Genomic DNA, 13,220 nt, shown 5'->3' on the forward strand with positions numbered 1-13,220 from the left:
CAATTGCTTTCCCTTCCTCTCCTCACAACAAACACTCTGTGAGACAGGTAGGGCTAAGAAAACTCAGAGAACTGTGACTAGCCCAAGGTCACCCAGCCGGCTACAGCTAGATGAGCGAGGGATCAAAGACGCCTCTCCAGAGTACACACCACGACTCATAATTCCTACACCACGCTAGCTCTGCAGTCTCCAGAATAGCGCTTTGACCTTAAATCTTTCTCAAAATGTTGCACGTGTACCCCTCTGCACCCCCCCCTGGCTTTTTTAAAATGGCGGGTGAATAAAACCACAATTCCCAGCATGCCACGAGCCAACGACCCGTTCGTTATGTGAAACTCCGCAAACGAAGGGCCGTCAGCTCCTTCTGGGCCACACCCATTGTATGGGCTCTACAGGAAGAGCCTCCATGTCCCACTCTGGTCTGGCGAGGTGCGCGTGCACACAGAACCTCACACCAGGAATCACACTTGGCCGCTCTGAAAGTTGCCGCTGGACTCCAACTTCGTCCTGCGGCTTCCGACCAAGGCGGAGCCCCGCTTGAATCGACCAATCGCCGTTGTGGCCGTAGGCCATGCTGGGAGTTGTAGTCTTGTGAGTGAGGCCCAAACAGGCCGCCCGCCCTCCCTGCGTCTGCGTGCGTGGGCTCGCTTCTTAGCGGCTCCCAGTGCGTGGCAGGAAGCGGAAGGGGGCCGGGAAGGCTCAATTAACTGACGTGTCTCTCTGGGCGTAGGGAATAGGAGCCAGCGGTACCGTTTGCTCTTTCCTTTTTCCGCGTCGAGAGCGGCCGAGATGGGGAGTGAGTATCCGCGCGCGGCGGGCGTCCCCGGGGGGGAGGGGAGGCGGGCAGCGGGGCGGCCGTTCCGCGGAGGAGGAGGAGGCGGCGGCGGCGGCGGCGAGGCCGAGGGCAGGGCAGGGCGGCCGGGGCTGCGGGGGGCGTGGGCAGCAGGCGGCTGGGGAAGGCGAAGGGGCAGGGGCCTGCAGGGCTCCGCGGCTGGCGTGGGGGAAATGGCGGCGCGGTGTCGGGGGAAGAGGGCAGCGGCTGGCCGGGAGGAAGAGGAGGCGGCCCGGCCATCGCTTGGGGACGCGGGGCCTTTGGCGGCTTGGGGGGCCTGCGAGAGCGGATTGGGCAAGGCAGGGCAGGGCTCCTCGCCTGCTGCTCCTGGGCGTCCCGAGTCCGATAAGTGGCAGCAGCGCATCTTCAGGCTGCGCAGGGCTGTCCCGTGTTTCCCTCCCTACAGGCCGCCTGTTCGCTTGGGGGCTGAGGTGAAGTTGGGCTCCTTGGCTTGCGCTCTCGCGTGCTAATAGTATTTCTCCTAGGAAAGCAGGCATTGTCCGGCTGGTGTTAGACAATGGATTTATTTAGTCTTGTCTATGAAGGAAGCATAACATTGGAAAGGTGACAACTTATTCTATAGGGAGGAGATTATTATCGTGTGCACGCATCTTAACCTGTCCAGTGTGACAGCACTCATTTTTTACAGGATGTTTTCCCTGCCTTTCCTTTATCGATGAACTTGTTTCCTAGATTGCTTGCAGTTTTAGGACAGAGTAGCAATAGTGATTCACACAGCCAAACTGGGCTCCACCCCGGTGGCCTAGTAGCAGTAGTTTAAAATAACTATGCTTTTTGTCTTTTTAACAGTGTTTGTCTGCTGTTTAGTAACTTCACAGTGTTCTGTTTGTGTTTTGGTATTGGTTTTACCATGTGTACTGGCATTTTTATTTCACTTAACAAACTAGTGGATTGGATTCTGCCTAGGACTTTTGCAGGTATGAGAAGGTGCAATTTTAGCCAATTTACTCCTCCAATGGAAGATCTCTGATTTTTTCCTCTAGAGCAGGGGTAATCAGTCTGTGGTCCTCCAGATGTCCATTGACTCCAATTCCAATGAGCCCCTGCCAGAAAACGGACCCTGGAAGGACCACAGGTTGACTACCCCTGTTCTAGAGTATTCCTAGATGTTTCCCCAGGAGCAGTGTTTTGGTGGATGCTGTAGGATGTTTTAGGAGCAGGAGATAGATGAAAAAAGCCCATCATGGTGAATTATTGGCAAGGTCCAAGCCACTGCAACATATAAATCTGTATTTCCTCGGAAATACTGCTTTAGATTCTATTTATTTTAGGATTTTTAACTGTGTTTTTGGTCAGTTGTTTCTTCCTATCAGGGTTTTTAAAAGTGATCTTCCTAGTTTGGAACACCCTGTGAATGGGAAGTCAATTTCATATAGTTACCAGGGAGTTGGTTGCCTAAGAGGTAAAAGATCTGAGGGAGATGGTTTATTTTTATAACTGGGAATTTGCTGTAGTGTAAGCATCAATACTCCTATCGCAGTGCCCTTACAAAGTCATTCTTGGCACTAGGTGAAGGTTAGTACTAGTGTTGATTAGGTTGGTCAGTTTTCTGAGTTACAAAGATTGGGGGAGAGCTAAGTCAACACCTTTGATTACACAACCCAGTGCAGTGTCCATTATTACTGCAGTCTAACCTGATTTCAATGGGTTTAGCCCCTAGGATTGCACTGTCAGTCATTTGCACACACTTACTTGTGTGTAAAATAGCTGACTAATAAAGTCTTAAGCTGCCTAAATGTATATCTTCCATTAAACCCCAATTTAGGCTAATGATGACAAAGCATGTTGCTGTTGTGTTAAAGAAGAGTATGAGCAGGAAATATTTTTGTTAGTTCAGAGTTGTATAGCTCAGATAAAATATGAAGTTGATCATAATTGGTGTATTCAAGGAGGCTGTATGGGGATGAGTTTGAACCCAGGTATTTTGTGTCAAAGCCTAAGATTCTGGTTTGGTGAATTTGCCAGCACTCTGTAATGTCATCAATTGGTCTATGTTTTTTCAACTCTGCATTTTCTCCCAATCCTAGTTAAATTCCTTGAAGTAATCAAGCCTTTCTGTGTTATCTTGCCTGAGATCCAGAAGCCAGAGAGAAAGGTATGTATCCTTCTTTGATTTCTGTTTATGTGAAATTGTTTATGAGAGTTGATGCTAAGGTGAAGAACAGAGAACTTACTAGGTCCCTCTATAACTTGCTCCTCCATATACTGAATCTCCAGCTGCATGACCATGTCAACTGGTGCTAAGTTTGACACCTCTCAAAGGATATAATTTTGGGGGAAAGTTCCTGTATCTCTGAATGCATTGGGTTTCATTTGCTTGGATTCCATGTCTTTTGTTACTTTCAGCGGGTAGAGTTTCTGAGAATATGGAGGTCAAATTTACTGTTCTATATTCTATTAATTATGTCTCTTCAACAATGTTCCCTTGTGTATGTAGATCCAGTTCAAAGAAAAGGTGCTATGGACAGCTATCACCCTTTTCATCTTCTTGGTTTGCTGCCAGGTATGTTCATGGTATCCTTTAAAGTTTTTGCTTAAAATTCAAAAGAAGCTGTATTAATTTTGTCTTCTCCTTATGTTTAAATTTAGATCCCCCTTTTTGGTATCATGTCATCAGACTCAGCAGATCCTTTCTATTGGATGAGAGTAATTCTGGCTTCAAACCGAGGTACTTTAGTGGCTCTGTCTGCTTCTTGCTTTAGTTCTGTGTAGTGAAATAAAGTCTAGAAATTTAGAGATGTTTAAAATCTGTAATGGGACTTTGGCAGTTCTATGTGCATAATATAAACATTACTGTATTTCAAGTGTTCTTAGTGCTACCAGAAATTAAAGCATTGTATTATAGATTCAGAGGCATATGAAAATTGGTGACTTAAGGCCACATAAGGAGATTGTACATGAAGCAAGCTTCTGAACTGGGTGGTTGATGTTGTTCAGAGGTATTTGCCATTGCCTGCCTCTGTAGATCAACCTTGGACTTCCTTGGTGGTCTCCCATCCAGATGGTCCTGGTTTGCCTGCGTTATCCATGGCATAACCACTTAGCAACAGCTCTTTACCTCTTCCATTTCATTGTGCTACTTCTCTGGAGAGCCAGCTTGGTGTAGTGCTTAGGAGTTCAGACTTCTAATCTGGCATGCTGGATTCAATTCTGCACTCCCCCACATGCAGCCAACTGGGTGACCTTGGGCTCGCCACAGCACTGAGAAAACTGTTCTGACCGAACAGTGATATCAGGGCTATCTCAGCCTCACAGGGTGTCTGTTGTGAGGGGAGGAAAGGGAAGGCGATTGTAAGCCGCTTTGAGCCTCCTTCGGGTAGAGAAAAGCGGCATATAAGAACCAACTCTTCTTCTCCTCCTCTTCAGGTGACGTTGCAAAGCTTTGCACCTGCACAAACTCCTGTTTGAACCAAATGTCTTTAAAAATCTCATACTGTAGAACTGGATGCTAAGTGTAAAGTTCGTATCACAGTTCTGTTACTCTGAGAACAAGTTGTACCATGTAACGCAGGTCCGTGGAGTCTAAAAGCATAAACTGACTGGCAGTAGCCAACTGAAGGACATTCTTCTGATGTCCTTCAGTTGGGAGTGGTAAATATGGAACCTGAGAGTTAATGTCATGCTCTACTAGTTGGCTTTAGCCTCTGCATTCTCAGTTTCCCTCTTTATACACCCTTTCTTTTTGCAAGTACATTAGCTGCTCCTTATTTATCTTCCCTCATTTGTATCCTGCATGTTTTTTGAAGTCTGCTCCTTTTATCAACAGCTCTCTTTTTTCAAATGTAAACGTGGCATAAGTGACGTGCATTGTGGGCTCATTTGCCCAGTACTTAAAATTGGTACTGTTATGTTAATTTATTATGGAACTAAATAGGGTGAGAAATACTGCCTCTAAACAATGGGGAGGGGGGAAGACAGCCTGAAGTTACTTGTGATAAAATGGGGAAGGAGTTTGAATTTAAGCCAGATTTCTTCTCTTTCTCTCGCTTGTCTACCAGCCAGCTATAACTGTTTGGTGTTCTCCTTGTTTCCACATCTCATAGGCACACTGATGGAGCTGGGTATTTCTCCCATTGTCACTTCCGGTCTCATCATGCAACTGCTTGCTGGTGCCAAAATAATTGAAGTTGGGGATACGCCAAAAGACAGAGCTCTCTTCAATGGTGCACAGAAATGTAAGTAGCAGGAGACATTTAAAAGTTTGCCATGCTGGTCAGCTAAAACCTTATATAAGTATTAATGATGGATAGTGTGAATCATATTGTCTTGGGATGTTTTGCATAGCGGGCTGTTAATTCAGTCTTGTCTTATGATTTCATTTTGCAGTGTTTGGTATGATTATTACCATTGGGCAGTCTATTGTTTATGTAATGACTGGGATGTATGGAGACCCATCAGAGATGGGAGCAGGTATCTGCCTTCTTATCACCATCCAGGTAACTAATATTGCATCACTTTCAAGGGTGTCTGTGGGGAGGGGGTTTGGTACAGTCACAGCTGCAGATGAGTTAACGTTAAACATTAAAATTTGGAATTTAGTTTTTTTTTACAAACTGATTTTTTCCATGCCGCCTTTTAATAAATAGTGTCCTTATCAGCCTGAGATTTCATTGCTGGGAAACCCCAGGCCATTTGCCATGGGACTCTCATGTCTCTGGATACACGGAGTCATCTGCAGGCAGTTTGACATCTCTGTACAGTGCCTATAATAGTTGGCTGCCCTGTGCTGGAGCGGCCAAGCAGATGTTGCAGAACTAGTGTCTTCAAAGGATATTTTATTCTGTGTTGATTTTTAGAATTTTTTTTTATTTTAGAAAAAAATTAGATTTCTTTGTACTGACAGGTAGGCCATGGGTGGTTGGACACATCTTTCTTTACATACATTCAGTGGCTTTCAGGATCACTTCAGATTATCCAAGCTAGTGTGACTAGTCCTTTAGCACTTCTTACACCACACTGACTTGGTGACATGCGAGCCAGAGTGGCTTAGTTGATTTTGGAAGACCTTGGGCAGGAGGCATAGATTCAGATGTCTCCTTAACCATTAAGGGTGACACTGGGAAGCTGCTCCAAGATTCCCCCCTTCTGTAAAGCAGGAATGGCTGTGGCTTAGCAATAAAAAACGCTGATTGAAATAATTCTAGTGCTGCCTTGTAAATGACAGTCTGGTCCTATGCATTGATTGCTGCTGACTATACTGCTGTTAACTGCAGAGGAGTGTTATTTCTGGATTATGCCACTAGTAAATATTTCTCGTTTTTTTTTTTTTCCTTGCAGCTTTTTGTTGCTGGCTTGATAGTTCTTCTTCTTGATGAGCTTCTACAAAAGGGCTATGGCCTTGGTTCTGGTATTTCCCTCTTCATTGCCACTAACATCTGTGAGACAATTGTGTGGAAGGCTTTCAGCCCAACCACGGTGAATACTGGCCGAGGTAATACCTATTTCTATTTTATTGCAGTAGAGGTGTGCACGCGTTGATATGCACAAGTTGACTGACTAGGAAAACTTCACTAGTGTGCTTTTCTTTTGTGCTGCTTGCTAGTAATACATTACATTTAACATTGGGGCTTCTGATGAACTAAATTGAATCTTTTTTTAGAAAGAGACCTTTTCTTTGTAATAAGGTGGTTGTTTTGGTGAATTTCAGATACTTTCATAATTTCAATTGGTGCTCATGTAATACAGAATTCCATGTAGTTCAACACTTAGCTTCCACTCTTGACTTTAAGTAGACAAAATATACCAGTTATTCTACATTACAAGGATCTTTGCTTGGTAAGATTGAAAGAAACCAAAGAAGAACTGGACAAAGAACTAGAAGGATTGATAGAATTAAAGCATAAGTGGATTAACTTTATAAAAGCATAAAGAAATGTTTGCAGACAGAGTTGGGTGGTGAGCCTTAGTTCATGAAGTTACCATGAGTTGGAAATGACAACACAAGACTCCTAAAGGAATCAAGACTGGTTATTAATGGAGAACATGAATGGCATTCTTTCTTAAAAATTACTTCATTTATATTCTACTTCCTGGTGGGGACGCAGAGTGGCCTACAATATTCTCCCCTCCATTTTATGCCTACAGCAACCTTGTGGGTTAGGTTAGGCTGAGAGTCTGACCGATGGGCCCAAGATCACCCAGCAAGCTTCCATAGCAGACCACTTAACAGCTACACTGCACTGGGTCAGGGGAAGATGGAAGTCTGTAAGAAACAGTTTTCACCTATACTTGATCAATTATGACTCCTCAGGATTTCCTGTAATTGTGGCTGCTGTAAAACCCTGGAAATCATTGCTGTTTGTGTCTAGGTAGAGCTTGATTGATACTAATGTTTTTTCAGGCATTCCTGGGTCTTCATATGGTCAAAAGGCTGGAGTACGAGAGTTTAAACATAATCTTACACCCAGAGATTTTATTGTAGTGTGATGCCTTGCCTTTCCAGTCATCATGCTAATTTCAGAAGGCATTTGAAGCTAGAGTGATGCATCACTGCATTTCCTTTACAAGGAGAAGTTGGGGAGAAAGCACAAATTTGGGGACAGCTCTTGTTCCTCTCAGATTTCAAAGGGAAAGCATGGGATCTGTCTTAACACGATTATGCTGAGTTTATCCCCTCCTCCCATGTGCACATACTACACGGATTGAAGTAATCCACTGCTTTGTAGGCATGTCTCCAAAACTGAGAGTAGCCCCTTCTCCCTTGTGGGAGGGATGAGGTCAATGTTAATGAAAATCTTGGGTCGTTAAGGCCAGACAGAATTTGTGGACCTCTTGCTTATCTCACTGGGATCAGGTAAGGTATATGAGTCTCTTACCTGGTATGCAAGTTTGTTTGCTTTTAATTTTGAAGCAGCAAAGTAATACCAAATCACTTGAAACTTGACTGTCTTTGTTGCACATTCTCATTTAAGGCATGGAGTTTGAAGGAGCCATCATTGCCTTGTTCCATTTGCTGGCAACGCGTACAGATAAAGTCAGAGCTCTGCGGGAAGCCTTCTACCGTCAAAACCTTCCCAACCTTATGAACCTCATTGCCACCATATTTGTCTTTGCTGTTGTAATTTATTTCCAGGTTAGTAGCGCTACAGTATGGCACCGTAACAGTAATCACTGAATGCTTCCACTTAGCTCAGGAGCTGGCAGAAGGACTGGTGGAGGAAGGTACTGTACAGCTCAGAAGAGGCTTTAAGCTTCACCAAGGAGGGTGGTAGGGTAGAGGCCTGATAAGGGTTCTGTATATTCTCTCTGCATGTATTTTGGCAATCAGAGTCTTGTCATTAAGTGTATAATGGACTTTAGTAAACATTTTCCCCCTTAGAATATTTGGATTGGCTTAATTTTTAATTCAGTGTTGATTCCTAATGAAATAACTTATGACCAGTTATATTTCTGAATGGTTCTTAAACACCATGCTTATTCCTTGTGCCTTCAAATATAACCTATTAGATATGACTGATTTGCTTTTAAATTGAAGGACAACGGTTTCTGAGCAGCTAGGTCTGCTAGTCATCCAAAACATGTGCCCAGCATGATTATTTAAGTAGGTATTGGGGCTTAAAAGGTGCCAGGGATATTTCATCCCAAACATGACAGCGCTTCCAGGTTTGTGTGCTTCAGTGGTTTTCCCAGTATACATCTGTTCATTTCAGCTCTCCTTTTGCTGTCTAATTTTCATAGGGATTCAGAGTGGACCTTCCTATAAAATCTGCCCGTTATCGTGGCCAGTACAATACTTACCCTATCAAACTGTTCTACACCTCCAATATTCCCATCATTCTGCAGTCTGCATTGGTGTCCAACTTGTATGTGATCTCCCAGATGCTTTCTGCCCGTTTCAGTGGCAACTTATTGGTTAGCCTGCTGGGTACTTGGTCTGTAAGTATTTGTATATTTATTTATGATGTGTTTACATTGCATTGTCCTCTCTCTGATGTTGCCAGTCTGATCATAAATTTGTAAGAAAGGTGCGCATAAGACAGTGTTCAGGATATGATGATTCTCATGGGTTTTTAATACTGAACACATGTTTGTTGGTTTTGTCCCCTTGTTAGGTCTCCTGTGCTTTTTCTTGCAGGAGTTTAATGAATTTTCTTATTGTCCACATATATGTGGAAATCTGTACAGAGTAGCAAGAGATTCATGCTGGGGTAGCTATCTAAACATCATGCATTGAAGAAAGCTCAAGCATTTAAGAAGGCTGAATCAGATACCTCAATGTATTCACTTAACATTACAGGACACATCATCTGGAGGCCCTGCTCGTTCATACCCTGTTGGTGGACTTTGCTATTACTTATCACCTCCAGAGTCTTTTACTTCAGTGTTGGAGGACCCTGTTCACGCTGTTGTTTACATTGTATTTATGTTGGGGTCCTGTGCTTTCTTCTCTAAAACCTGGATTGAAGTCTCTGGCTCATCTGCTAAGGACGTAAGTAAAGAATATGGATATCGCGGTTCTGCATACTTCATTCCTAGCTCTGTTAGAAGCTGTAGGGTTTCCTCTGCTCTGTTCCTTGGCAAATAGTGTTACCACTATTCATTTGAAAACAGTACTGCATAATACTGCCCTTCATGCTCAAATGTCTGAACAATTCACCTTCCTGAACTGAGAAAAATTGTATCCAGCATAAATAATTGCTGGGGGGGATCTTTTGGGAGAAACTATATAAGTTTTCTAAATAAAGTAACAGCAGAGGAACTAAAAACTGTGCACCTCCATCAGGTAAAAATAGATTTTGTTCCTCAAAGCTTTATGCCACAATATATATATGATGATATTTAAGGCTGCAGAACACTTAACATTTTGAATTCAGTAGACGAATTCCACTAATAGAAGATACTTGTCAGTGGAGTAGGAGTTCCTCTCCTAAGCTTTGCAGCCCAGAATGCCTCTCAAATTGCTGGTCCTGCCATCAGTAGAAATTTTTCACCAAATCTCTGCTTTACATGGGTAGTATATGAAGGCATCCATTGTGTTACCCTTATATACCTTTTCAGTTTGTTATTTAGAATGAATTCGTATAGAAAATCCCTGAACTAATACTTGTGAAATTGTGAACTGCAGGTTTAGTAATGCTTTGGTAAGACAGGCATTTCTTTCTGCTTTGTTATAGGCAAGTGATGATCAGTTTAAATTAACTACACATTCATTTTGTTGGGAATGCAGGTTGCTAAACAACTAAAAGAACAGCAGATGGTGATGAGGGGTCATAGAGAAACTTCCATGGTTCATGAACTTAACAGGTGAGTTACATACCTACAAAGAATTAGTTTATTCAAGCCAAGCATGTGTGATTATTCCTGTTGTGAAAAGGTTTACTTTCAAGTGTTATGCTCCTGCAGTGTACTAGATTCCTGCATGGTATTCTTATGAAGTATTTTGAATACCTTCCTGCCTTAGAAGACAGGACGACATTCATGCCCTTGTGCATAGACATATCAAAAAGGAAAGGCCACTGCCATTCTTGTTAATTATTCTCAGACGATAGGAGGCCAGGGTTGGAAGTTCTTTCTCCTTTTCTTGCCTATGCTGTTCTCTGTTCATTCTCAAAAGAACAGTCGTAGTTGCCGTAAGAATCTTACCAGGTTGCTTACCAAAAAATACTTTTAACATTGAAATGTGATCTAACTGCACAGCTAACTTCCAGCTCCGGCACTGAACCTTAATCTTTAACCCCTCCTGCGGAGCGGATTAAATAAAGCGGTAAGGGCTACTGGGGAGGAATTAGGGTGGGCCCTGTCCGGGATAAAAACTCGGAGGGCCCTCTGAGTGTCCATCCAGGGCCAAACTGCCACACCACTCCCTATTGGCCTCTTGGCTCGGCCTCGCCTGGCCTGGCCGGGGACTCGCCACACAGACAAAACAGTCAGCCCGCATGGTAAGTCCTCGCCCAGCTTCACCACCACCTAGGGAAAGGAGCAGGGACGCCGCGTCAAAGACGCTGTATCCCTGCTCCTTTCCCGACCCGGGTCCCTTACTGCTGGGGGGGGGGACGCGGTAGGTGGGGTCTGATGCGGCGAGGCTGTTCCCGCGGCCGGGAGAACGCCCCAGGTATCTTCCCCGGGGAGAGGGGCCTAGCACCCATTTTGTTTCATTATAGAATGGGCTTAAATTCTAGTTTTAAAATAACTATGTACAAAATTTTCTGTGCATTTCAAAACACGTAGCAAAGTATTTACAAACACTGATGCACAGTGTAGTTACCCATCTTTTTTAAGTACTATGAATTTTTTATTAGATAAGCTAGTATGATGCTGCATACTATGATTTTTGTATCTATTCCATTGGCTGAGGAGTTTACACACATACTAAATGAGCTAATGTGATTGCAGTCAGTATAAGTTCCTGTAAATTTTGGGGTCCCATTTTTAATTCAACAACCATAATTCTGTTTTAAGAGGAATTTCCAGTTCCACTTGGTGCAAAATTGTCTTAACTTTTGCCTTCCAATAATTGTTAATGTAATTAGTTGCCACCTGTGAAGGGAGGAAACGCATGCTTCCCTATAAATCTCAGTGTTATTAACTATCTGTGTTACTAATTTTAGCAAGTTTGTTGGGCAAAAGATGCCACTGGCTTTTATGGCATTTTTGTACATTATTTGAGCACATGGAGTCCTTTTAACCAAACTGGGCCAACTCTCTGGACTCATGAGATTACTTAAATCTGTTGTTTTTCATAAGTCTCTTTTCAGCTTTACAACTTAAAACCTAAGAGAACATAATCTTCCAACATTTTTTCAAATTTTTACAGTTCTTAATATTCCACCAGATCTTCTCTTAACAGACCTTTTAAATTATAAATATGGAAAAATTGGAACCTGTCACTCTTGGTGAAAATATATTTATACATTTTTAATTGTCTAATCTTCTTGCCTTGATCCTGCTACTGAAAATGTCTTTCCATGGGCTCAAATTCATCCAGTGGTATATGTTCCTGTAGATGCTGATGGGATCTTTTTAGCATTTTGGTCTGACTAGAATTTTCTTTCATTCCCCCCCCCCTTCAATTGTGTGTTTTTTTGATCAGGTACATCCCTACAGCTGCTGCATTCGGGGGCCTCTGCATTGGTGCCCTCTCTGTCCTGGCAGACTTCCTTGGGGCGATTGGATCAGGCACGGGAATCCTGCTGGCGGTCACCATCATTTACCAGTATTTTGAAATCTTTGTAAAGGAGCAGAGTGAAGTCGGCAGCATGGGAGCGCTTCTTTTCTAAATACATTGTCCCATGGACCCTAGGGGAGGATGGAGTGTATTCTTGAATTAAAAAAAAAATCAGGTTGAACAAATTAAAGCATCACACTAACTTGGGGCACATCACATCAATAGGAACACGTTTTAATGTTTTCCAAAGCACATTCCTTTGGTTCAGACTTTGTTTATACTGTTTTTTAAATTGTTGGAAAACATGCAAAAAAAATCCTTTTTAGAAAACAAAGTTTGGTTCTTTTCCTAAAATGGGTTTAATTTGACAGTATTCTTTAAAAAAACAAACAACCCCAAACTCCATGGAATATTGGAGCTCTTCCCGTTTCAATAAATAGGTGTGGGAGGGAACATTGTGGTTGCGATACGCTGTCTGTCTCCTTTACAGTGATGATTGAGAGGGATGTCTTCTCCTTGCTGCTTCCCTGTATCTCTCCAATTATTGTTGGAAGCACAGATACGTTGACTTCTCAAAGGTATTGCAGATTTGGGCAGGGTCTTAGACTGCCGGATGTTTCATCAGGTATGCTGTCTTGTGCCTAAGCGCAGTCCATCGGCTTCTGACTATCTTACTTCTTCAGGGCTTGATCATTTGTCCTGGCCTTTCAGTAGAACGCTCAAGTCAGTGTAGACTACTTAATGGAAAGAAATGTTATGCCTTAGAATTGTACATTGACATGTGCCCGTCATACTGTACCAAACATGAAGCCTGCAATTTCTTAGGCAGATCACTGTGTTTGTATTCTTTTTGTATCTTGACACAAAGTGCATGATGTAGCATTCCTTTTGGAAGTTATGCTCTTCGTTAAGCAGTTCTAACCTGTTGTCATTTGAAAACAATTGAGTGCTTGCTGCACCTGAATGCACTTGGTAAACTTGCTTGTTGAGGACTACCTAGAATAGTTTTCGGGTGAAACTTTCAGATTGCTTCAGAATCATTCTCACCCTTTGCAGTTGTTCCAGAATGGTGACTGCAGGTTCTATACACTGTTGCCTATGCTGAGATACCTTCACTGTCTCTTACATGCTTCTGCACCTGTGAAAGCAATGAAGATGCTTAGCTCGAAAGGGACAAAGATCAGGGTTAAAACATTTCTATATCACCTTTCCCCCAACTCCAAGTCCTAAGACCAGTGAATATTGAAACATTTTGAACGGTGT

The 13,220-nt window shown here is 43.0% G+C and overlaps 1 protein-coding gene across 1 annotated transcript; it reads left to right on the forward strand.

The window, feature by feature from the left end:
* The first annotated feature begins 543 nt into the window (after nucleotides 1–543).
* On the forward strand, nucleotides 544–12,787 carry SEC61A1 (SEC61 translocon subunit alpha 1). The gene is made up of 12 exons (XM_077325408.1): nucleotides 544–796; nucleotides 2,881–2,948; nucleotides 3,291–3,356; nucleotides 3,443–3,521; nucleotides 4,897–5,028; nucleotides 5,180–5,289; nucleotides 6,131–6,284; nucleotides 7,765–7,925; nucleotides 8,531–8,728; nucleotides 9,090–9,281; nucleotides 10,020–10,096; nucleotides 11,883–12,787. The coding sequence occupies exons 1-12, from the start codon at nucleotides 790–792 to the stop codon at nucleotides 12,067–12,069; spliced, it is 1,431 nt and encodes a 476-aa protein (XP_077181523.1). The 5' UTR covers nucleotides 544–789; the 3' UTR covers nucleotides 12,070–12,787.
* The last annotated feature ends 433 nt before the right edge of the window (nucleotides 12,788–13,220 follow it).

Source organism: Paroedura picta, chromosome 3 (genome assembly GCF_049243985.1).
Source record: "Paroedura picta isolate Pp20150507F chromosome 3, Ppicta_v3.0, whole genome shotgun sequence".
NCBI classification, from domain to species: domain Eukaryota; kingdom Metazoa; phylum Chordata; class Lepidosauria; order Squamata; family Gekkonidae; genus Paroedura; species Paroedura picta.